Raw genomic sequence first — 27,142 nt, forward strand, 5'->3', positions numbered from 1 at the left:
TGAAACTAAAATCGTAAATAGTTGATTGATTAACTAGAATCACATTGACAACATATAATTCAAATATTAAAATAACCTGGGGACTGCGGATGTAAATTAGCTCTGTAGCTATAATCCGGCATATTTACATTTGTTTACAACAGATGTTCATTAATGTGCATTGTCCCTATCAAATAAATAAATAAATAAATAAATAAATAAATAAATAAATAAATAAATAAATAAATAAATAAATAAAAAAACCGAATGTATAAAATCAATCTTGAAAGTATAAACATACTACGTATAGATGCACATCGTATGTTAAATGTAAATAGAGGAAATACTTCATAACCTAATACAAGTATAATATTTTGAGTCTATGCGTATAAGTATTTTATAGTATAGTATTTTAGTATTTTATATTTTAATTACGGAGTTAGAAATCTCCCCTGAAATGATCTCTGATACACACTCCGCATGCGCAGAAGAAAACACCGCTAGCTTCCTGCAAAACACAGCCCCTAAACAACATTCAAAGCTTTTACAGCATAAACCAAATTTGGGCCGTTAAGTTTAACCCGGATACCGCTTTCTCCTTCAATGGTGAGACTTTTACCCGCTTTTTCGAACTCATTTTCGGAGCACGGCCGTAACTTAGCATGAGCACGCTGCTAGCCGCTGCAGCCGCTGTTTATGGCGGCGGGGCCCGACTACTTTTTCTGGATTGAGAAAACTTTAAAACCATCGTTACTTTAACATCACCCGGTCCCCGAATGTCACCTGCACTCTTTCACAACGTGCAGCCTTTCTCTCGAACTATTAATAATGCCATTGTTTGTTTTTAATTGGAATTTTGTGACGAATTTGGTGGTCAATCTTGCTTGTGTAGTGGACATGCTAACACGCTAATGCTACAGACACTTGTTTAGTCTGGACATTATTAGGAATTTGCGATAGTTGCTGGTGATTTAGGTGTTTTATTGTTTTGATTCGTGTGTTGCCATCTTGTTTACTAAATTTCACATTTAAAAGTTGTTGTTAAAGCCATGTTCAGAGCTAGCCGGGATAAAGCTGTTGACAGACAAGGGATGGACGTGACTTGGGTTCATTGTGTTCTTCTGGGTTTGACCAGTGACACGTGAACAGGGAAAACACGGCTGGAAAATGCATAAAATGTGTATTATAATCTAGACATTGTTGAAACTGATGGTGGCACTAATGCATGTTTTTTGTCAATTTATTTTAACAATTTGTATAGCTCGATACTCTGACTGCTTAAAGTTTACATAATGGCATTTTATTCAATACAGTTACAAATATACGCTGCCACTACTGCCAGTAGTAAAGTAACTACTTTCTACATTTTATATACATACTGAAGATATCAAATGGAAATTTGTAAAAAAGAAAATAAGTTAAATAACTCCACAAAATATTTTTCGACAGCATAGGGTGGCTACTTTGAGAATTTGTATATACAATAATTAAGAAATATATTTAGTAGTGGTGTTTACCTGTTTTCTTTTTTCTACTTAATTCCATATGTTTTTCTTAATATATCTGATGTCTTCATTATGTATGCAACATATAGAAAGTAGTAAAAAAAAAAAAAAAAATACTTTGAATGAAAGGGTGTGTCCACATTTTGACAATTGTGACAATACAATGAAGGGGTGATTTTGCTAGTGTTTTAATGTATTAACTATATGTTCATTTTAATAAGCTATATCTCTTAACTCAGATCTTCTGAGTGAACTACCTTAAACCTAAATCACCTCTGATCATAGGAGTTTATCAGCAGTATTTTGTGGGATGAGTCTAAAACTTGTCAACTTAAAAGCACATGGCTACTTTGCATACGTAAACTGATCTGTTGACAGCTGTATCTGCTCCCTCACTCATGCAGTGTAACATGGAAAGTGTGGCTCAGCCCGATAGACAAAACAGCAGAAAGATTTAACATGAATGAATGAAGCAAACACATGTATGTTATTTAAATGAAATGAGGACTAACAGTGGTGGATAATTTATGAACAGAGACACAATCTATTGAACTTTTAGTCTTGAACAATCTAGTTCAATACTAAAGCTAGTATTAAAATCAAATATTACTTTGAACAGGTATCATGCTAAGGCCTGACGTGATTAATCAGACAGTTAAATCAGCCTTAATATACATATTTTGTATTAATGGAAGTAATGGGCCCCATTCAGACACATGCTTTACCAACTTCAGCTCTCCGTTATTATGGTCATGAAAATGACACAAGGAACATGTAAAAACTTTAGCTTTACCTTTTTATGGGGCTTTCATGATCCAGACAACTAATAAATTTATCAAAAGAGTAACTGCCAGATGAACAAAATAATCATTAGCTGCCCAATGATGGTTGCCATGTAAAACTCGCTTGATCCAAAATATGCACTTCTTTACAAAGATGTGAGTCTGGTCACCAGTGAATCTCCCGGTGTTCATGGGTATGATGGGTATGTTTGACAGCTGGATTACCCGGGGGGACACACATGGTCCATCTCTATCAAAACAAATACGGATGCTTACGAGGAAAAAAAGGGCTCTGAAAAACATAGCGGATCTGTGCAGAATCAATGAGCAAAACACAAGAGTTTCACGTGTCAATGAACAAATCTGATTGGACAATCATGTTTGGTTCTGGCCCGAGACATGACAGAGGGAGTGGAGACCAGATGGATATCCCTCTATATAAAAAATACAGAGAGATATCAGTCTGCACATGTCAGACAAGTGTAGAACTGCACCATCCACTGGGCTGGAGCTTTCCTCAGCTGCCACAGGACATTCATCAACACGGCCCTTCTCCTCCTGTAGACACACTCTGTGCCCCATCTTTAATATTGATATATCTGTTTGTGGATCATCTACCATTATAATTAACTCAACTTAGGGCTGCAGGATATTGGGAAAAAATGACTTGCGATTTTATTTGTGATATGTCATGTTGTTTATTCTAATCCAAGAATCCCATGTATTTCAGAACATGATTGTAGAGGTCTAAACTACAGGTACAAGATTTTTCTATAAAAAGACAGGGCATTTTGTTCTTTGAGGAGGACATTTTCTAAATAATAAGCTCTGTGTAATTTTTATTAAAATCAGAAAACATAAAATGAACAACAAACGAGGCATTGTTTTAATATTTATTATGCCTTAAAATTTGCAATGATTATTCATTCATTCCATAGAAATACAACTCGGTAGGAGGTAGTGATGCTAACAGTGAGGTTGACAGGCACAGTTATGCATAGAGCCAATTGAAGAATTTGAGATTTGAAGATTGTGGCAACTCAAATAGCACTTTGATTCTATTGTGATAAATCATGCAGCCCAAACTCTTAAAGCTCAGATTGGTCTGAAGTAGGTTAGCTGCGTCCACAGCCCAAAGTATCACATGTGACCTGCACAATTATTATGACAGTTGTCTCAGTAGAAGTCACTCACTTGTACAATCCTTGCATAAGTCCCCATTATATGCTGCTAATTAGCTTCTTTTTCTTATTTACACCTTTTTAATTTCATCTTTTCTCACACGTCTGTGCTCCTCTCCTCAGTGCGACCTACTTTACCTTTCTTTTCTCTGTATCACCTAAACGTGCTGCTAAACCAGGTTAGATCTTATCCTGCCTATTGATATCACTAATACTCCAAATGTAGGCTATTGCATGTAAGGCGGCACGCTTGGCTTATCTTGCGGAGGTTAACCAGAGGAGGGGGGCGTGCGGGAGCGTCAGTACCCCACGTGAGGTGCATGTGCCGGGGATTAGCGGGTTTCCTGATGCCCCTAGGTGATACGGAGGAGCCAGGGGTAGATTGTGGGTTTTTGGGGGCAGAGGGAGGAGAGAGAGGAGAGAGGTTGTGGTTATAAAAGGGAGCGAGCTGAAGGAGGAGGTAATGTCTTCAATATTAGTGATAGTTCGACAAGAAACTGATAGGAGCAACCAAAAGGACTGAAAATATCCAACTAGCACAAGGTAGGGTCAGAATTATCGGAAATTTGATACTTACCAATACTAAAACTATTATAGAAACTAGATACTCATTTGAGCAGGTATCAATACTAAAAAAAAGTCACAACATTTGAGCTTTGCGGAACAGCTTAGGTAGGCATATCAGAGCAAGTAAGAAGAAAGTAGTATAATTTTGTGTCTGAAAATTGCATTGTATTACTAAAACAGTAGATTTCTTTATCTTCATTGTGGTATTGGTATCAAGTGTTGAGTCAGTTCCTTAGTATCGAAATTTAGTTTGAAATTTTAGTATGGTGGCAATACTAGCTCAAGAGTGGGTTCTGACTTTAAGTGCATCTAATAGGTTTTTATGCTTTTCTAATTCTGGTTTGGTGGGTTAGTACCTGTCCTAAATATTTATATTAGTTTTACATAAGTGGCAGTTTGTGAAAAAAGTTCAGTACAAAAATACAGGAAATAGCGCTGAATTGTAAAATGGAATACTACACAGAAAATTCCATCCAAAATACATAGAGACAATTTTCTGGCAGTCTAAACACAAAAAAATAAAGGTGTTCTTATGTCAGTAGTCTAGTAGTCTAATCATAACTTAGGGGTGGATTTTTTTTGTACATTTTGCAGGGAAATATTGATCTGTTGACATGTGTTTTGTGAAGCAGGGTCCGAGGAGAGGAGGAGAGTGAGACGTGTGACAGGAGCTGAAGATGGATGACACTCAGGAGCTGCCGGTAAGATAAAGATTTGTTTTATTTTTATTTTTATTGTAATTTAACCAAAAGGCCAAATAACCTGAAAATCTATATTTTGAGAGAAGTTGTTTATCCTTTACATTTCTGAATCATTGGGTATCAAATTAAATTACACAAAATGGGTTCTTGTGAGCTTCAGGCTATGTTATAATGCTGTTACCTACTCAGTTGTGTTTTGTTGCATTCACACATGTTTCATAACCCTTTATTATTAGCCTGTCTACATATGTAAAGCTCAGAAATGCTCTGTTCCACCTTGTGATGTCATCTAGTGGCTGTTTTGGAGTCAAGAGCTCCTTTTGCCTTTAGTTCAATAGAGATAGGAAATTCCAGGGCTGGATTCATCTAAATGATTCTACTGAAGGTGTATGGAGTTTAAAAACACAGTGAAGCACTTCTATGACATCATAAGTTGGAACAGTGTGTGGGGGGATAAGAACTCCACCTAAATATGCAGGGTCTGTGTGTTAAACATGTGTGAATGAAACAAAACACAACTCCAGGTCTGCTTGTGATGAGGAAACAACATTATAACATACATCAGAATATGGCGTAATATGGACCTTTTAAAAGAGGAACGTCCTTTTTATCTTTTTATCTTGCCCACTAGAGATGACCTAGCCGTTGCACATAGATGTCCCTTACCACTGTTAAAAATGTATCTTTAGACCCTCAGTACCATTTCAGATGAGGAGAATGAGCCGTCAACACTAATAATTTGCATATTTATTTCACGTCATGTTTGGGTTCGCGTGTACTCTTCTCATTTAGTTTGTGTATAAATGTACAATGTACAATACAATGACAATCTATCATCAATATGGCCAGATGACATTGTTCTTTATCTGTAAATGTATAAAAAGGGAGTAATGTATTTGCAATATGCAAACATACTGCATGATTACATAATGGCAAATATCTTGGAAAAGTAACTGAAACAAAGCGTGGGAAGCCTGAAAGTATAGTGTCACTGATTTTGTGTGGTCAATGGTCAGTTTCTTTCAGATATTTAGAATTGGTCAAAAACAGTGTAACCCACTTTCCTCTGAAGCACCCAGAGTAATTAGTTAAAATGTGAATACATTACATACCGGTACACATCTTGAAACTGATCTAATATTATGTACTCATTTACTTTTCTGTTTATTTTCAGACTAAGAAGGCCAAGCTCGACCTTGACCCGGCTCTGGAAAAAGACCCAAGGTTTGTGAAATCAGTTCTGTGGTTTAGGGATGCAGGTAGCCATTGTTTTATTAGTCGTATAGTAGTTTGGGTGAATAATAGAGATCGACCGATTTGGGTTTTCCAGAGAGCAATTGCTGATATTTTTGGGTTAATAGGTTACAATTCACCCATTTGCGGTCTCGCTGTTTCGCGGTCTCGCTGTTTCGCGGCCTCGCTGTTTCGCGGCCTCGCTGTTTCGCGGTCTCACTGTTTCGTGGATTTTTTTAATGCAATCTTACACGCTTTTTTATAGTGTATGAACATGCATTCTATTCTGTTTCCTGATTGGCTAAGTGACTTTAGACCATTGTCAATCAATCTCCTACAATTCAATTCTACAGAATGCCTTTAGCCAAATTTACATAAATGTGTGATCAACACTACAGCGGAGTGGCACCAGGACGAAGAGGCACGGTCAGAGGAACTGTGAAATATGCTATAATATCACTATTAATTCATTAAAGAAGAGAGAAATGTGACAAAATGTTAATGCCTGTCTGAGAAAAGTGTATAAAGTGTGTGGTGAGGGATTTTACAGCCTTAAAAAAAAAAAATATATATATATATATATATATATATATATATATACATACACATACATACAAAACATATAATATCTGTTAAAAAAAAAAAAAAAGGCTGACTACTTGCTGATTTCGCCTACTGTGGGTTAGTTTTAGAACGTAACCCCCGCAATAAATGAGGGATCACTGTATACACTACCAGTCAAAAGTTTGGACACTTTGTTTTCTATTTACTACATTTTATATACATACAGAAGACATCAAATATATGAAACAATAACTCAACAAAATATTTTTGTCTATATTCAAGAATCCATCCTAGTCGACAGCGCTGCAAACTCTAGCCCTTCTGTTAACGAGTTTCATGAAGTCTCCTGAAATGGTTTTCACTTCACAACTGTGTCTTTGCAGAGTCAAGAAATGATAAACATCCAAATGAGGGTTCAAAATAAAGAGTGTTAATTAAAAAGATAAAAATAAACAGACCTAAAACAGTCTGTAGTTTTGAAGTTATTTGTTTCCTTCATTCCACTTGTGTCATTCATAGTTTTGATGCTTTCAGTGAGAATCTATAAGTAAATAATCATGGAAATAAAGAAGAAACAAAAATGGAAACATGTGTCCAAACTTTTGACTGGTTGTGTACATTGGTTTTCCTTTAGAGCTGAAGACCGAAGTCCCAGTGATGTGCTGGATTCTTCACAACAGGAAGCGTCTTATTCTGCTCTGTCTAATGCTCTGGACTCAGGTAAGGATCAGTATAAGGATATGAAAGTGGTGTGTGTGAGTGTTGTTGCTGATGGAACAGGCAAATTGGCAGCCTCACTTCAGTCAGTCTGTCCCAGGGCAGCTGTAGCTACAAAAGCAAAGAGTGTGGAGTGAATGAATAATGCTGTGTTTGCAGTGGAAGTTTTTTAAAAAGTGTTATATAAATCCAGTGCATTATACCTATTTCAGTTCCTGTTTTTAGTACCAGGCTGTCCCCATTTGATGTATGTTCACAATGAATAGGAACTAGGGACTGAGGTGACATTTTGGGGACTTTTTTTGGCCCCTGCTCTGGGACAGATGCTTTCTAGTCAGACCTAAAAATGCCTTTATGGGAAACACGAGAATTTACTTTGATACATAAACTCTAAAAATAGAATTCTTTATTAGTAAATATTAATTCAAATCATGAACAACTATGGTCCTGTATTACACAAAATTAACTCTTATGAGCTTTAAGCCATGTTATAATGCTGTTACCTCCTCAAAAACAGACCTGGAGTTGTGTTTGTTTCAATCACACGTACTACGGTTTACTTTTAGTTCAGTAGAGATTGGCAATTCCATAGCTGAAATCATCCAATTCTGATTCTCGTGAAGATAAATGGAGTGGAGCACTTCTGTATTACCACATGACATCACAAGGTGGTACAGAGTGTTGTCTGTTTGACATAAGAACTCAGCTTAAATATGCAGGGTTTGCGTGTTAAACATGTGTGAATGAAACAATATACAACTCCTGGGATGTTTTTGATGAGGAAACAACATTATAACAGATCAGCTCTTGGCTCTTGGTACTGTTATTGTGAAGTCGCCTAATGGCTCTATTGTCCCCAAAAATTCCACAAATCTCTTATGAGTCTCTGTTTAGACCTGACTGAGTCCCAGTTTAAATGAACTGGCATTATTAGTATTTTTATTTTAACACATTTTACGTTTTTATTTTTTTGTTTTTTTAATTTTCAGGAGAGCAGGAGCAAACAGACAATGAAGGCCCCACAACTCAAGCATGCACTGACCCTATAACCTCCTATGGACACTCAGGTATGGATACAAATATATGAAAATAAGGATAAATGCAATAAAATGTTCAACTGTAACTGTGGATATCTCTGACAGACTCAACAGGGACCAGTGAATTCACACAGCAGGTTTATCAGGGGAACAGGTGAGTATTTTACAGAGATGGTACTGGTTTACAGGCTTCCTTTTGTGGTTACAGTGCAATCCAAGAATCACAGTTTGTAGTTTGTAGAGATCTACAGGGTAAGCAGCTTTTATACAGGAGACCCCATGGAGACAGAGGGAGGGCATCTGACACACACAGGGAGGGCATCTGACACACAGGGACAGAAGTTTGTAGAGGTATTGTATTTCTTTGTAAAACAAATGTGATTTTGATTGATATATATATATCTTGCATCCCAACTTGCAAGGAAGAGGAAAATTATTAGTTTAGGACTGCAGAGCAGTTATATGAAGCCTGTTGAAAGCTGAGAGAATAATGTTTCACCTTTTAAACTCTAAAATAGTAATAGACGGTAAATGCGCTGATTAGTTAATGTTCACCTATTTAACTTATTTCAGTTATTCATACTGTCTCCCTCTCTCCCTCTTTCCCTAACTCCTCTAATCTTACTTTCTCTCTCTCTTTCTCACTTTCCCTCTTTTTTTCTCTCTCCCAACCCTCTTCCACCTTGCCCCCATCTCTCCCCCACACCCACCTCTTTCTCTCCCCTAATATTTCCCTCCTTCCTTTCTTCCCTCTCTCCCCTTCACTAACTTTGATCTTACTCTCCCTGCTCTCACCCCTCTCTTTCTTTATCTCTCCCTTCCCTCTTCCATCTTGCCCCCTCTCTCTTTCTCCCCTTCTTCCCTCCATCTCTCACCCATACCCCCTGGAAACCTCTTCCCTCTGCCCCCTCTCTTCTTCTCGTTCTGCTGTCTCTGTCTCTTCCTCCCGCTCCTCCCTGTCTTCTCTCTCCCTCCTCTGTCTCAGCCCTTCCGTCACCTCGTTCGGCCCGGTCTCCTTCCCTCCTTTGGCTCAGTCGGGTCTGTACTCATCCTTCTCACAGAGTGGACAGACATATGGACTCCCTCCTTTCGGTCAGTTTGATTTAAATGTTGTTTTTGTTTTTCTGTTGAACTAACTTTCACTCAGCTGCAGCCGCACATCTGCTCATAACCTCCTGTTACTATGATAGTCTGGGTTTTTGCAATGAGTTTCTATTCAAACTGAAATAATTAGAACAAATATGAGATGAGTCTTGTTCAAGGTCTAGGATTGAATGATGTCTTAGTTTCAGATGTAGGGCAGGGGAATACTGATACTTTGCAGCTGATGTCATCAACATTCCCTGGGAGTGTGAAGCTAACTGGAGGCACTGCTCTGTCTATAGCTCTGTTACTCAAACTAGACTTTAATCTGAGCTTTGTTCTAACACACTTTGACCAGAAGGAACTGGTTTAGCTGGAACTACAACAGGTGAGCTGAATTGTGCTGAAAAGTCTCTCTCAAATACTCACAAGCTAGCTAGGATTAGCCAATAATTTCTCACCTTTTTGTTGAAATTTAACTCCTAAACAGGACCATGCACACTTATATTGATCAAAGGCTCCTGAAAATGTGTTGTTTAAATCAATTTGGGTTTTTTTTGTTGTTTTTTTTTTGTAAATGTGTGCATTGTGTTACCATGGTAACTGCTGAACCTTCCACAATAAAAGTACACAACACCCCCAGAGTGATGTCACTGCAAAGTATCAATATAAATCTATGGAAGATTCATTGTTTTTGAAAGAAATCCCTAAACTTCTGATCCACAAATGTTGAACCTTGTCATTATTTGTTTGATTGTTATATTAATGTCATAGCTTAAAGTCCTTTCAGTTGACTTTTTTTTTTTTCAATTAATTGATTAGTTGCTGAGAGCACAAAAGCCTGATGAAGGTAGTGATTTTTACTATATTTGACAGACCAAAAGCTTATAGGTCACTATGTAATTTTTGTCTTTTGCTGTAAATAAAAAAAAAACAATGAATGACTAAAAATTATAACTGAGTTCTGTCAACTGGGCAAACGTTTTTAATACTTTATTTCAATTTCAATACTTTATTTCAATTGTAATTTGTTTTGGTTAAAAAAAAAGACAGACATTGACATTATTGCTGTAAGCCTTTGGTTAATCAGTCGATGGAGTCTTAGCCAGAATGTGCGATCATTTTATTTAGATTATATGGATTTATATGAGACAACAGCAGAAAGGAGAAGTGAGTGACTGAGCGAGTTAGCGGAAAAAGTTGTATTTTTAGATATTTATAGATATTTGTATGTAAAAAACAGATTAAATTCATTAAACTAATCATGATTCACAAGGTTAATCTGTCTTCATATAAATGCATTGTTTCCTAGTACTTTTTCTGCATAAATGGTAGTTTGTGCATGAACTCCAATGCAGATGCAGTCTTGAGATACATAGAGATACATAATATCTTGGAGCTTTTACCACGCCCCCTTTTTAGTCGACTAATCGATCAGCAGCACATTAGTCACATTTAGTCTTTAGAATTCTTCAGTTGACTACAGGCCAAGTTGACAAATTATGATGGACATATTTTAGTGGACAAAGTGAACTCTGCTCTTAAATGCATCAAACCCTCTATCATCTTAAGCTTGTTCTTGGTCCACTTCCTGTCTGTCGCTGAGCACTTCCTGCCTCCTCTCACTTCTTCAGGAGCTTTGTGGCCGGGCGTCAAATCAGAGGCAGCGCCCTCGGAGGCGCCCTCTACTGGTCAGCCCGGGTTTCTCAGCTTCAGCGCCGCATACTGCCCCGCTCAGGCTGCGCCGCTACACTACTCCTACCCCAGCCAAGGCAAGCCGTCTGTACCCGCAACACCTAATCTCTGCATTCACTGATAACAGCAGATCATAGTTTAACAGCTTTAGGTTTAAATATTCATGTTAAATGTGTTTTTTTGTAAATCAGGCTCGAGTTTTACCACATCCAGTGTTTACTCCAGTCTCCCCTCGGCCACTGCCCCCACCACCGTGTCCTCTACTGCTCCACAGGTAATCCAGGGTTTAACTGTTAATCATTTAACCATTGGATTTATACAGCGCCTTTCAACACACCCAAAATGTTTTACAGTGCCGTATTCATTCACTGCACACTCTGTGGTGGTAAGCTGCAATTAGCTGTAGCCACAGTTGCCCTGGGGCAGACTGACAGAGGTCAGGCTGCCAATCTGACCCATTGGCCCCTCCCGCCAACACTCACTCACCACATTCACTCTAGGCAGTGTGAGTGAAGTGTCTTGCCTAAGGACACAACAATTGTGCCCACTGTGGCAGCTGGTATTCCCAGGGGTCTCCCATCCAAGTACTAACCAAGCCTGGGCTTGCTTAGCTTCTGACATCAGACGAGATTAAGTTTTGACAAGCTGCTATGGCCAGAACATGACATCACAACATTCTATAGGCTAATAATTTTTATACAGATCGGGGCAGCTAAAATTAATGTTAAGAGGCTGATTTTTGTTTTGTAATATCACATTTTAGGATCTAGTCACTAATAGGTTGTGTGCTAAAATTACAATAAACTGTGCTACTAAATGTGATTTTACAGTATGGAGACTGTGGGCTGCTGAGACTATTTTTGGTACATTAGCCTGTTGTCTAAAAAAAAATGTTTTTAAATTGTAATTTCTGTATTGGAATTGGTATCCATGTTTGTTAGAATTCCATACTGCTTTTGCCTAAAATCTTCCACAGTATTGCATTAATTTATCTCAACTCAATGGAGACAGGATCAGGTGACTCCATCTGGCCAAGCTACAGGACAGATCTTTGGAGAGGTGACCTCACTCACAATGCTTTTAAACACATGCATTCTTGCTGTTAAAAAATCCATCCATTTTCTTCCTCTTCTGGGACAGTAGTTTAAGCAGAGATGCCCTGACTTCTTTCCCCAGACACTTCTTCCAGCTCTTCTGAGACCCTGAGGCATTCCCAGTCCAGCCAATAGACATAGTCCCTCCTGCATGTCCTGGGTCTTCCCGGGGGCCTCCTCCCGGTGGGATATGCCCAGAACACCTTGCCAGGGAGGCATTTAGGAGGCATCTTGAGCAGATGCCTGAGCCACCACTGCTACTCCATGTGGAGACTCTATTCTGAGCTCCTCCCTTGTGACTGAGCTCCTCTCCCTATCTCTAAGGGAGCGCCCAGCCACCCTACTGAGGAAAATCATTAAAACGCTTGTATCTGCCATCTTGTCCTTTTGCTCATTACCCAAAGCTCATGACCATATGAGAAACATAGGTTAAAAATTCTCTGAAAAAAGAGACTTGAATATAAATTCAGAGTAGGTAAGTTTAATGTGAGATTGTGAAACTTTTCAGTCAATGCAAACTTATAATTTTTGCCATATACTGACCAACTTCTACATGTGTAACTCGCCATCTCTCTGTCTCTCTATGTCTCTCTCTCACTCTCTGTCTCCCCCTAGGAGTTGAGCAGTTACAGCGCTCTGGGGCAGTTCCCTCAATACTATTCTCTGCCTCAGTCCTTCGTCCCTGCAGCTCTGTCGTCCTCCGACGATCACTCCGCCTCCTCCGGCTTTAAATCTGAGGAGGCTGCGGCTGCTGGACTGCCCCCTAGAGGTGAGCTATAACTTTCTGAAAATCTTTAAACTACAGCAGACTCAAAGACCCAGACCTGCAGTGATTCATAATCTGGCTCATGTCAGACTGATCTGTGCTGCACTGTGACTTCTACACATTTATCTGGAGCAGCTCTCGCTGAAAGTGATCTGGAAAACACAATGTTATGTGAGGGTTTTTTTCTTCAGACTCCTCTCCTCCTGAGTCGCTCCCGGCTGCTGCAGCTCTGCCTACAGCGCCCCCAACAGGAGCGCGGGAGCAGGATGACGTGAGCCGCAGGAACTCCATGGGAAAATCCAAAGGAAAAAACAAGAAGGCAGAGAGTCCACCTACCGAGACAGACCTGGAGGTAACAGTGGACCATAGACATATACTAGTACTACTGCTATTAGAACTACTGTGGTCCCTCGTTTTTCGGTGGGGTTATGTTCTAAAAATATCCCACAATAGGCGAAATTCGCAAAGTAGTCAGTTTTTTTTTCTTCTTACAATTATTAAATATGATTTAAGGCTGTAAAACCCCTCACCACACACTTCATACACTTTTCTCAGACAGGCATTAACATATTTTCACATTTTTCTCTTGTTTAAACACTCTCAAAGTTCAAACCTTCATATATTATATCCCTCTTCCCTTTGTTCACGTGCCTCTGCTCCAGCGGTCTCCACAGAGGCGCCTCTCCGTGCAAAGAAACACTTAAGTCCAAAGCGTTTCTGAAATTTGCCGGTGCAGAACGTTTCATCGACATTGTGGTCTTTGTCAGGGTGAAAACTTGCAAACATACAGCACTTCAGAGTCACAGTGCAATCCAACATTTATGTAAATGTGGCCCTAATATATTGTTCTCAGTCTCTTGAAGCTGTGGTTTGGCGGGTTACAGTTAGATTTAATATGATGTATTTTCTTCAACTTCAACTTCACTTTATTTGTGTCCCCCATGGGGCAATTAGTTTTGCAGCAAAGAGAATACAAAAAATACAAACACATATAACACTCTCATCTTTTCCTTGTAAGATTAATGAATTTGTATATGGTCCCTGTCAAATAAAGAATAAAGAAAGAAAGATATAAAAACATTGAAAGGACATAAAAAAACAGTACATATTTGTCCATCCACAGAGCAGGAAAAATACACAGCGGTAAGTAAGATTAAAATGTATTTCTACCCTGAGCAGCATTTAAAAGCAAAATGGCTGCAGGAATAAAATTAGTTTTTATACCTATTACTCCTCACTGTAGGAAACCTGAGCCTAGAGCCAGAAGGAAGAAAACTAAACTCATCATGAAGAGGATGAGCATCATCAGACAAGATGCTCAGAGCCTTCCTTTTCACCTGTCTGGAGAAAAGCTCAGACAGAAGTCTGCTGGGCCCCCAAGATTTTCTCACTCAAATGTACAATTCTACTGAGTGATTTTTTTGCTTTGATATTAAGATTCCCATACCAACACAACATAGAAAAAGTTAAAACAGACTCGACACAAGATTTATAAAACAAAGTCATCAAAGTCCTGTCCTGAGGCAGAACAGATGCTGACCTCTCTTGCACAGCATGTCTGTGTTATCATTAAAGTTCAGTTTGTGGTCATATTTAAAAGAGTTGCTGTGGCATCCTCCACCTCACGACCCGCCCTGTATGCGAATTGCAGGGGGTCAAGCAAATGCTCCACTAAGTTCATTTTTCATAAGCCTCTCGAAGGATTTCATAACTAGTGAGGTCAAAGCCACTGGTCTAAAATCATTTAAAACCTTAGGGTGTTTTATTTTGGCCACAGGAATTATTGTGCTTTGTTTCCATGTCTTTGGCACCCTCTGCTGGTGGATTGACATCTGAAATATATAAAAGAAGACTGGACCTAATTGTTCTGCACAAGAGGACAACAGGCGGCCGCAAATATTATCTGGGCCTGGACTTTTCTTTACATTAGTTTGTCTAAAGCGGGAGACCACTAACCGTTCATTGAAAGGTGGTGAGCCAGGGCAAAGCAAATATTTTTTCCGTTTAAGAATTTAATTAGTAAAATCCATTGTTTCAAATCTGAGGTAAAAAGAATTAAAAACTTGAGCTAGTTGTTTATCAGATTTAATTTCATTCAAGTTAATCTTGGACTGTTTCTGCCTGGTGGAACCTAGAATAATGTTTAGGCCATCCCAGGCCGAGCCCATTCTATTTTGTCCCTACTGATTCTCAAGGCTTGATTTATAATTGATTTTAGCTCTCCTAATTTCACATTTGATCTCTCATGTTACTTGCTTTAGTTCTAACAGGTTAACCTCGCGAAAAGCCCTTCTCTTCTTACTCAGTAAGATCTTCAAAGTTTTCGTCACCCATGGCTTATTATTTGTTAACGGTCTTTTGGGGGATCACGTGATCCTCACAAAAGATAACGTAACTACTGACATCAGTCAACTCATCAATGCCAGTCTTGCCGTCTTCTTTGCTTAAATAGACCATGAGAATGAAATTATGCTTTTATTTTTATCATTAATGAATTGTGTGTATATATTGTGTTATGAGACTAACCAGGTGAAATGGAAAACTACAAGACTGTTTAAACAAGTTGTAAAGTAATCAAGTCGTAAAGTAATTGAACTAAGTTGAAAAGTTGAATGGTCAACAGATGAGTAACCTAAAATAACAGAAAGGCCATGTGAATGTGGGGAGGGGTCTGGGATATTGTTCTGCTGACAAATAAGGAAACTTTTGGAATGTCAAGCTGTTAATAAAAAGGCTGGTTGAGGAGGAGACGGTGGAGAAGACATAAGCAGACTTCATAGAAGCATGTCTGTGTAGTTTCTTCTGTGGTCCTTTCCTCTGATCCCCTCTGATCAGAGTATATAAGTCTAATACCTGTTTTGAGTCTTTTATGGTAAACCAGCATGTCAGCACATGACAACCAACACAGCAGGACAGTTACAGCTGGTCTTTATTCAATAACTTAACTCACCTGATCCTCCTCAAATGCGCTGTACCGCAAAAATCAGTAGGAACCAATATTATTATGACGAAAGTAAATAATATGTCCAACATAACATAACATAACAAAATACTAATGACCCAAATAAATGTTAATACATATATTTATATACGTTAAATAAATCAAAGGTTACACAAATAAAATTGCACTTAAAAAAAAAATCCGCGAAACAGTGAGGCCGTGAAAGGTGAACCTTGATATAGTGAGGGACAACTGTACTGCTAATAGCCACTGTGGGGACTTCATCCCTAATGAGGGAGTCATTCAGTGCTTTCAGCACCACCCTCTGGTGGTCATCTGAGATTCATAGAACTGTAATTGTATAGGTAACGCGAGTAAGTTTGGAAGGAACCATACTCTTTCTTAAGGAAAATTAACCATAATCAAAGTTTTGGTTATTCTTTCCAATGGGGTACCTTTTATGTACCATAAGTAATAAAAGCTTTAATTTTGACACAAGGATATTTCAACTTAAAAACGTGAAATATCTTCAAGAAATATAAAAGCATTTTGTAATTTTAGTTTTGTTTTTAGCGCATCTTTCTGTGGGATCTGGACGAGACCATCATCATTTTCCACTCGCTGCTCACAGGGTCCTACGCCCAGAAGTTTGGGAAGGTATGGCTCATTTTGATTATTTCATGTTTTGCTTCTATGCATAATTTATTAAATTACAGTGTGTGTGTTTTTTTTGGGGGGTTTTTTGTATTTGTTTAGGACCCAGCCACAGTCCTGAACCTGGGTCTCCAAATGGAAGAACTGATATTTGAGCTTGCAGATACTCACCTTTTCTTCAACGACCTTGAGGTAGAAACATCTGACTCTCTCTACTTCCTCTGCTCCTCTGACCCTCTCCTCCATCTGACCTTCTCCTCCATCTCGTCTACATCCTCTGACACTCTTCTCTGTATTTCAGGAGTGTGATCAGGTCCATGTTGAAGATGTAGCTTCAGATGATAATGGACAAGATCTCACGTGAGTTTTTTTAAATTAATTTAAACTACTCTAATATTAAATTAGATTCATTAGTATTCTTTTTTGTGAATCCAATGTTTGATAATCGGTAACTTATAGACACTTGAACATCTTTTATATACAAATTTCAAGACAACTTATTTTAAGACAAAATAATAGTATTTATCAAACTAAAGCTATTCAGGAAAGGTCCAATGATCAAATTAGTAGTACTAGTAATAATTATGAGTGTCAGTAACTTTTTTCTTTTAAATTTTTTTTCTTTTTTGGACAACCTTGCCAACAGTTTTCCTGCTTTTAACATAGTGTATCTAACCTGTTCAGTCCTGATCTGTCCCTCTCTCTCCCACAGCAACTATAACTTTGTAGCAGACGGCTTTAGTGGCTCTGGTGGAGCAGGAGCAGGAGGGGCAAACAGTGGAGTGCAAGGAGGAGTGGAGTGGATGAGGAAACTGGCCTTTAGGTACAGACGACTAAAAGAGATCTACAACGGATACAAGAACAATGTGGGAGGTGGGTTTGACTGTACTCTGATAAACAACTTTCAAGTATGTTATTTTGTGTTACGTCCTCCCATGGCATAGGGTTTTTTTTCATTCACACATCTCAGTAATGTTGCAGATTTATTCTGTTTCATCTTGTGACATCATTAGATGGTCAATGCACCTTCACCAGACTCTTTTTGTTTTGTTTTAATTTTTACATTGTTTATTAGGGCATGGGAGGATCTGGGGATTTTTGATAAAACGGATCTAATTTCCTGTAATCTTGAGTGTTGAACCAGGGTGAGCCAATCTATTTGTTAGCAGTCCAATATAGAACCGGACAATACTGGATTACTTATAACATTGATGAATCACTCAAGTCCAGCTTTAAGTACCCAGGTGAGGGAAAATATTACAACATGAAAAAAGTCTTACATACTGTGGCTTTAAAAGGAGACATAAGATGCAACTTTTTAGCCAAAAATAAACTAAAATAATGAAAAGGTTTTTTTTCATTATGGTTGTTTTTATTGCACTGCAAAACTGTGAAGGCTTGCATCTCCACAAACCTGACTCTTATTTGGCCAGGAGGAGGGTCTCCTCCTCTTTGTTTACATGGAAATGTTCCTTTACCTATAATATTCCACAGTATGGCATAAAACTCATGCAGTTGACTTTCTGCCTCCAGAAAGTTACATACTATCTCTTTAAGTTAAAAAAGAAGTATATTAAACAATTGAAATGTGACTTTGCATAAAGTTTGGCTTTTAAAATACTTTCAAAATATCAGAGTAGCTAAATAAAGGAACTTGTATATAAATATGCAAGCGTTTATGAGTGAATGTTACTAGTACTTTTATGATGCAAACCATGTGAAATAATGCTACTTTACTATCATTTTCATTTTAGACAAAGAGCATGACTCAACACGCTGTGCAAGTGAGTCACAGGTCTATCAGGATTCCTTCGAATAGAATTTTAGAATTTATTTTCTCAAAAAGGATCTATGGAAAACTACAATGGTTTTCAAACATGTTTATAATGTAGTTTAATCATGAAAAAGTTACTAAACCTAGGCTAATTTTTTTTAATTCATAAATATTTGCATATTCTGCATATTCAGTTTTACCTGCTCATATCATGGTTGTTAAATTAAAATAACATCACAAAGAGGGTGTGGGTTTGGTCATACAGCAGTGTGCACATGTTTTCTGACAAGTTTGCTTAATGAGGGCCAAATAAACGTATTTATGTAATGCATTCAGCATATTCAGTTTGATTATAATGCATTTAAGTGTTTTTCATTAGCTGAATGTGCAGCTGGTGGTTTAACAAAGAAATGCTGGAATCGTGAGGGACTGTGTTTCACAGCCATAACTCGGGGTGCATAAAACATGATCAAATCAAAACTGACCGCCCCTTGATGAGATGTTTAAAAATGTTTTTAAAAGCACTATTCATGGCCAGTAATAAGTAATCAAGAATACATGGACATCATCTGAAAACCTGGGAAAGGATAAGTTGTAAATGTCCTTGTTTTGTTTTTCAGGTCTGTTGAGTCCGATAAAGAGAGACCTGCTTCTGAGATTGCAGACAGAGATCGAAAATGTGACAGATGCTTGGCTCAGCACAGCACTAAAGTCTCTGCTGCTCATACAGGGAAGGTACAGAATACAACAGTCACACATTAACAAAGAGACGCACAGTGTTACAACACATTCACTCTAGTCATGTTTGAGGTTAATAAGTCTCTGCTGCTCATACAGGGAAGGTATGACTTATAACTGTGTTTCAGATGACATCAACACATTCTAAAGGCCAGTTATATTTAACACAGATGGGGCAGCTAAAATGAATATTGTTCAAATACAGATTTGTGTTGTTATACAGTGAGTTCTTGGGTCTAGTCACTGATAGAAATGATCAGGTTTAACATTTGGATATTTCATGTCAAAGTACAATGTAGTCAAGGGAAAACTGTCTCTTTTCCCCATCTGGGAGTATGACATCGCATTTTAGAATCTGAAAACAACCAATAACAGACAATCGCATTTACTCGAGTAATGCAAAAATCACATTTATTCATTCCATAGTGACTAGAAAGCAGTTTTGCACTCACAATTGCTTTATAATTAGATGCAGACAGTACACTCCAGTCCCATTTTCACCCTGAGAGCTGTTTTTGCAAAACTGGATTAGATTAGAGAAAATTGGGTACAGGCCCTTTGATTTTTGTGTTTTTTGCCAGGGGAAAGTGTCTAAACGTTCTGGTGACCACGACTCAGTTGGTTCCAGCTCTGGCCAAAGTTCTGCTGTATGGACTGGGAGAGGTCTTCCCCATCGAGAACATCTACAGCGCCACCAAGATAGGTAACTCTTAATACAGGCATATACACCACATATACAGTGTAACTATAGCAACAAACGCCTTTAAAACACTGAGCCTGTGTCCAGGGAAGGAGAGCTGCTTCGAGAGAATTGTGTCCAGGTTTGGGAAGAAGGTGACATACGTCGTGATCGGAGATGGACGAGACGAAGAATTCGCTGCAAAACAAGTAAATACAGTTTAAGCATGAATATGTAACTATGTGGATATAACTTAAAGATGCATTATATAACTTTTTGGAGGAGGATCTGCCATAGGCTTGTTTCCACGGAGATAATATAAGCAATTACTTCTCCATGGAGACAAGCAGGTGATGGCACCAGGTCAAAGTTACAGGTCAAATCTGTGGAGAGATAAAATGTATGTTTTTTGGGGAAAAAAATTATACAACATCTGTAATTGAATGAATCTGAGATGGATGTTTAATGCCACACTGTGGAACATGTTTCATGTACAGATAAAACGTCAACTATGGAAGACAGTCTATGACCATATTAAATATATAAATATGCAATTAAATAATTATGCTAATTTAAAGCCTCAGTATGTAACTTCTTTTTTTCATTATAGAAAAACATGGGTCCTTACTGTGAGTGTGCTTACACCTCCACAAACTTGACCTTGGCCTTGTTTCCATGGAAAATGTTGGCTATAATTTTCCACAGTGTGACATAAAACGTATCTATAGCCATGAACAATGTTCTGAAGTGTGGTTTTAACTTCTGTCTCCATGGGATCATACAGGTGACTTTCCACCTCTGGAAAGTTACATACTGTCATTTTAAATTCATTGTGTATTGAGATAGTTGTTACTAAGCATGCAATATTTGTCTGTTTTTTCCCCTTAGCACAACATGCCGTTCTGGCGGATCTCGACTCACGGGGACCTTGTGTCTCTACACCAGGCTCTAGAGCTGGACTTCTTATAAAACAGACTTTTCTTTAAATGAACCATGAGTTGGACTATTTTGTGGGTCGACCATTGTTCGGATTGTCGCTAACGGCAGCTAACCTCTTGAAGCTGGAACAGGCACTGACTTTAACCAAAAGGGAAGTTGATTTGTTTTACTGTCCTCATCTCTGCAGTTTTAATCGTCCATGTCGCTCCTTCCTGGATTTCAAATGGCACAATATCTCAAATTTTACAGTAATGTAAACATTTTCTATTGTATTCATCTCAACACAAGAATCCTCTTGTCTCAAGGAAAAACTAATTTTAAAAGGGACCTATTATAGCTGTTTTTCTATCAACATACCGGTAACTACTTAGTACTACTCCTCCAGACCCCGCCCCTTCACCCCCCTCACTCTCAGCCTTTAGTCCTCCAAATCCCACTCCTCTAGCTCCTCACTCTCCCTAATCATTCAGGTACTGCCCAGTTTAACACCTCTATTTGAAATATGGTTGTGGGCGGAGTTCCCACTTTAAGGTAATTTCAACACTTTCTATTTTACTCATCTCTGTACATGTCTCCTGTCTCAAGAATGAACTGCATCACTATCCCAAATTTACAATAATTTAAAAAAGGGACCTATTAAGTCTGTCGATCATTGTCGTCACTTGTCACTCTTACTGCTACGCCCCTCCCTCAAGAAATTTGTATTTAAAGATAATTAGCTACACATTTGACCTTTGACATTTGTTTGACCTGATTTATGGTTAATATCTTTGTGCCAGTTTTTATTTTTTCATGTTGATAGGTCCAGTAATTACAAAGTCCATTGTCTTCTTTGTTGGCACAAATCAGTAGTTTAGTGTTAAAACATGGGAGCAATTTTGCATTTGACATTTTTACTCACATGAGAAGCACATTTTAGCAACAAGTTTGTGAAACTGGGAAATCATATGGCTTCTTTCATGAACCACGAGGACACCCTGATTCTTATGCGTCATTTGTCACAATATTTTACATGAGTTTGGTCATTCACTTGTGGTCACTGGGGACATTTTGAAATGAGCTTTTTTCTATTTTCTCTAAAATGTACAGGTTATATGCGAATCTGGTTGCATATTATTAAATTTGGGACAGCTGACAGGATAAGAAAATACTTTTATAGATTTTATATTATGCAACGTAGACTCTGAGCTTTAAGCCATGCTAGAATGTTGTTACCACCTCAAAAACGGACCTGGAGTTGTGTTTTGTTTCATTCACACATGTTTTAGTAACACTTTATTATTAGTCTGTCTACATTTCCAAAGCTCAAAATGCTCTGTTCTACCTGGTGATATTATGAAGTGGTAGTTTTCAAATTAACAGCTCCTTTTACCTTTAGTTCAGTAGAGACTGGCAATTCCAGGGCTCGAATCAGCCAAATGATTCAGGTGAAGATGTCTGGAGTTTTAAAACAGAGTAGAGTACCTCCTGTATTACCAGAGTGTTCTCTCAAACAGAAAAAGAACTCTATAAATATGCAGGGTTTGTTAAACATGTGTTGATGAAACAAAACACAACAGCAGGAAACAACATTAGAACATAGATCAGAAAATAGTGTAATATGGGCCCTTTAAACTAGTCCAAAAAATGTGAGATTTTTGAGCTTGCTCCATATTGTAGTGTTTTTTAAGAACATATTTTATTAGTTACAGCAATCTTCTAGTCACCTTATTGAATATTTGATTTTGATTAAGATTTAAATCATGAAAACATTTTGTTTTATTCTAAAATGTGTGTTCAGTCAGTACAGTGTTAGAATAGTAAAAGCTAGTTAAATCTGTCAAGTGTTAGTTTCCCTTTCATACTGTAGCATTATGAGCCTCTTTTCTTTTTTCAATGTTAAACTCAAACATTAACCTCAATATAAATCCCATTAAAAGCCCAGCATTATGATAAATTATTTGTTTTAAAGAGGGCGTATTATGAAAATTGACTGTTATAACTTTGCCTAAACATGCCTGAAGAGGTTTTAGATGTCATCTGTGCATGTCTCAATAATTTTGTGATCTCTCAAGGGCCCTATTCTCTTTGGGTATTTGGGAATTATTTTAACCATTTAAAAAAATATATATTGCGCACAAGTAAATACAGAGCAGTGGATGGGGATAGTGAGTAGGTAAAAACTGCAGGACAATACGGGATTACACAAACATGCAGGAACCAATCAAATATAACTCTGAATAAGTTAATGATGAGGGAACACTACCCAGTTAGAATCACAATCACATCAAAATCAGTCACATCGCAGTCACATCACAATCACAACATCGCACTCACATCACAATCGCATCACAGTCACAACATCGCAATTACAGTCACATTGCAGTCACATTGTAAGTTGATTTTACATAACACATCCTCTTTAAGTATTGGTCAAACTGAACAGTGGGTCTTGTGACAACCATAAGTTAGTGAGTTAGGGATGACCTTGTCTGATACATGTGTTTGTGGGTTGTGATTTACACTAAAGGTTTGGTTTGGATTTAGGGAGGTGGGTTTTTAACGTTAATGCTAAAGTTAGTCAGGTGAGGTTAATATTTTGTGGTATTTTCAGATCTTGTAAATCCATTATAATATTGTCTTTACAGAGGCACTACGTAACTTTTTTCTGAAGAGGGGTATACCACCCACTTGTTTCCATGGATATGATGTTGCTTTGCCTGGTTTTTACCATAGTATGGTATTAAACCAATTAATTACGTGAACTAAAGTAATTACAGATCAGCTATGTGGAGAGGAGACTCGGCTTACATAAGAATACATGCGTTTGTGAGTAATAACACCAGGATGAAATGAATGTGATAGATTTAATGCCATACGGTGGAATATCATAGGCAGACATATCCACAAAGGCAAGCAGGTGGTTTACCCTCTATCAGAAAAGTTTCGCAGGTCACCTTTAAGGTCTTAATATGTAGATTGGCACAAACATAGCACAACTAAACAAAAATCAATGAGAGAAGACTGAAATCTGAACTGCTGAAATGCATGAGATTCTTGGATTAGTTTAGAATGTTTGTAGAGGTCTATATTACAGGGACACAGGGAGGAGGCCATCTGCCGCTTTTCCTTTGCATTCTACACCCTTTAAACCAAACCAAACCAAACCATTATTTGTGTAAATATATTTAGAGATTTTGACTGAACAACTCTGAGCCATGAAGGTCTCTGCCATTTAAGCAGCTTTCTGAATGTTCAATTTTAATCTTTTTATTATATTTTAATTTTGTTTGTTGTTTTGTGTGACATTGTGTATTTAAACTGTGCCTTACTCTATGCATAATCTCAAAGGGAACTCTTCACGTAAACGTATATTATTATTATATACAATATTCAAAGTGTTATGTTACTTTTTAATGTGTTCAGAGTGTTTTTTATTATTATTATTATTATTTTGATGGTTAATGTCTGCACTGTTTGGAGAAGTATAAAAAGTCACGCGTTTTTTTTTTTTTTTTTTTAAGGTCCTGTATTACGCAAAATAGACTCTTTTGAGCTTTAAGCCATGTCCTAACGCACCTCATCAAAAACATACCTGGAGTTGTGTTTTGTTTCATTCACACATTTCACACATGTTTGAGTAACACTTTATTATTAGTCTGTTTATATCTTTAAAATGCTCTGTTCCACCTTACGATGTCACAAAGAGGTAGTTTTCAAGTTAACAGCTCCTTTTACCTTTAGTTCAGTAGAGATTGTCAATTCCAGGTCTGAAATCATCCACATGATTCTAGTGAGGGTTTGTGGAGTTTAAAAACACAGTGGAGCATTTCCAATATTACCACATGACATCACAAAGTGGATGTGTTCTCTGTTTGAGAGAAGAACTTACTTAAATATGCAGGGTTTGTGTGTTAAACATGTGTGAATAAAACAAAACTCCAGGTCTGTATGTGATGGAAACACTATAACATAATCAGAAAATATGTTTTAAGAGGTTTATTATATTTCTTAGTCTAGACTTTTTTAAGAATGGTTAAGAAAATTGATAAAATTCTTGTTTCATTGGCAGATAATTTAGCTCAAAGGTGCACTGTGTACATTTTCTGAAGCATCTGCCACTTGCTTGTTTCCATGGAGATGTTATCTTTCTAGACTTACCAGGGAACTGCAAAGCAATATCTCTGGATTTTTTAAACAGGCATATCCATCTGCTCTTCATTCCCTCGGTCACATTTCGAGCCAGAACCAAACATGATCGTGATTTATTGCAGTGTGAGACAAAGGAGCTCATTGGTCACCTCATTTACAAACAAAATCACATTTCTCTCACCTGAGATTAACTGTTTAGTGCTTCGCTCATTGATTTGACAGAAATCTGACATTTTTCAGTACCCTGTGATATTTTTTTCATTACTTTTTTCCTCATAAGCAGCCATATTTGTTTCGGTACATACGGACCGTGTCCCTGATTGGCTAATCCACCTGTCAATCATGCCCATCTGAATTTGGGGAGATTTGCCCCTGACCAGACTTACATCTTCATAAAGTGTTGGAGAAGTGTGTATTGTGGATAGCAGAAAAACATTGCAGCATTTGGCATTAATCTGTCACCGTACACACAAGAGGCCAAGTTACAGTTCAGATCTGTGGAGAGGCAAGCCCAGTGAAAAGTGGCACAGTGTACCTTTTTGAAAAAATATATTATTTCAATTTTATTTTGCATGTTTCAGACGCCTTTAAATCTTAACTATTCAAAACTTCTCAAATGACAAATCCAAATCAATGTCTATTTATTTTCACAATCATAATCATAATCATTTGTTCTTGTCAAAATAGTTCATTTACTGTCTATGGCAAGCGGTAAGGGACAATCACATGGTACTTTGAATGCACACTTCTAATATTTGTAATTATGAAGGGAAAGTATTCGAAGGTTATGGAACATTTGGGAGACGTGGCTGTCATTGTCCCATTTGGCACCTTTATAATTTCACTTGTTTAGCTCTTAAATGCGTTTATGATCTGTTCTGTCACTGTAGACACAAGTATTGCTAAGCTTAAATTAATTCATATCAAAGTTTGACAATGTCAGAGTTTATTCTTCGAAATAGAAACAAAAATGATTGTATTTGACCAGAATCATCAAAGTTATCTGCAAATCAACTCTGCTCTGCTGTTTTCTAATGTTTATTAACAGATTAAATACAGACTTTGAGCAAGTATATATCAGTAAAACTTTATATTCCAAAAGTCAATTTGATCAAACAAATCTCAAAAAGTAGGTTTGTCTGAACTACGGTTACTATAGCGACTGCAGTGCTCGCACATAAGTCTCTGGGCACACTCAGTTTGAAAAAAACAGTGTCAAATTGAGCAATGACAGTGGCCTTATTAAGCATGTCACTTTTACTTTAGCGTGTAATGTCATTTGTTTTGCAGTGTTTTAAGTGCTATAAACATTAAGTCTTTTTTCTGATGCCAAATACTCTTATTTTTACACAACTTCATTTTTCATTTTGTATTTAAATATCTCATTGGAAGGACCTTCGCTGGGGCCTGAATGTCTCTGGTAAAACAAATACATGCCCATAGTAACAGGAAGTTAAAGTAGCTTGTTGGGTTTTCCTGTGTATCGCAGTTACAGTATAAATAAATTTGAACAAGTTTCTGAATGAGATTTCCTATTTGAGAATTATTTAAAGCTGCATTAGGGAACTTTTCTAGTCGGTGCCCAGTACCTTGTTTCCGTGGACATGTTATCGCTTTACCTGGAATATTCCATGGAATCGATACTTTGCAGATGATGTCATCAACATTCCCTGGGAGTGTGATGTTAACTAAAGGCACTACTCAGTCTGAAGCTCTGTTACTAAAGTTACACTTTAATCTGAGTCTTTTTTTTGTTTGTTTTTTTTACCATTTTGGCCATAAAGAACTTGCTTAACTGGAACTAAAAGAGGTGAGCTGATTTGTGATGTCTGTGTAATCCCTCAGTTGTCCAGGTCTGATTCATAGCAAAAGATGAAGTTTAAATCTGTCAACTGGACATTGTAGGAGTGAAGATGTTTCACTGCTCATCCAAGCTGCCTCTTCAGTTCTGGTCAGATTGCTGGTGGCCACTGCCTTATATCTATCTGAGGGGAGGGGCTAACTACACTCAAACTGTAAACATCTGTTGTCTCCAAGTTTCAGATGAAACTACCCTATTCAGCTCTTAACGACCCTGCTATTGTTGTCATTGTTCTGGGTCTGAGAATAGAGTACAATGAGAACAATAGCAGAGTCGTTGAGGGCTGAATAGGGTAGTTTCAGCTGAAACCGGTTACAGTTACAGTGCAGTTGGCCCCTCCAGTGGCCACCAGCATTCTGATCAGAACTGAATAAGCGGCTTGGATTAGCAGCGAAACGTCTTCACTCTGACAACAATTTGTTCACTTTACAGATTTAAACTTCATCTTTTGCTATGCTTGATTTGTGATGTTGAACATTTCTCTCAAATAACATTACAGTCATAAGCTAGCTAGCTTTAGC

General features: G+C 37.7%; 2 protein-coding genes across 4 annotated transcripts in view; one reads left to right on the top strand and one right to left on the bottom strand.

Moving 5' to 3' along the window:
* LOC117393383 (cell division control protein 42 homolog) overlaps window positions 1–27,142 on the bottom strand; it is a 274,271-nt gene that overhangs the window by 204,312 nt on the left and 42,817 nt on the right. The window lies entirely within an intron of this gene.
* Window positions 464–26,281, top strand: eya3 (EYA transcriptional coactivator and phosphatase 3). 3 transcript variants are annotated; one of them, XM_033991541.2, is made up of 19 exons: window positions 464–585; window positions 4,647–4,715; window positions 5,890–5,939; window positions 7,147–7,232; window positions 8,219–8,296; window positions 8,372–8,420; window positions 9,252–9,358; window positions 10,984–11,121; window positions 11,236–11,318; window positions 12,754–12,907; window positions 13,096–13,256; window positions 16,419–16,502; window positions 16,602–16,691; window positions 16,801–16,859; window positions 17,212–17,372; window positions 18,894–19,008; window positions 19,593–19,714; window positions 19,799–19,899; window positions 20,579–26,281. In XM_033991541.2, exons 2-19 carry the CDS (start codon window positions 4,692–4,694, stop codon window positions 20,657–20,659), a joined length of 1,743 nt encoding a protein of 580 aa, XP_033847432.1. In that variant the 5' UTR covers window positions 464–585; window positions 4,647–4,691; the 3' UTR covers window positions 20,660–26,281. The 3 variants fall into 3 exon arrangements, with proteins under 3 accessions (XP_033847432.1, XP_055081323.1, XP_055081324.1); XM_055225348.1 differs by having other exon boundaries at window positions 470–585; window positions 4,644–4,715; XM_055225349.1 differs by lacking the exon at window positions 10,984–11,121 and having other exon boundaries at window positions 470–585.

Source organism: Periophthalmus magnuspinnatus, chromosome 11, assembly GCF_009829125.3.
Source record: "Periophthalmus magnuspinnatus isolate fPerMag1 chromosome 11, fPerMag1.2.pri, whole genome shotgun sequence".
NCBI lineage: Eukaryota > Metazoa > Chordata > Actinopteri > Gobiiformes > Gobiidae > Periophthalmus > Periophthalmus magnuspinnatus.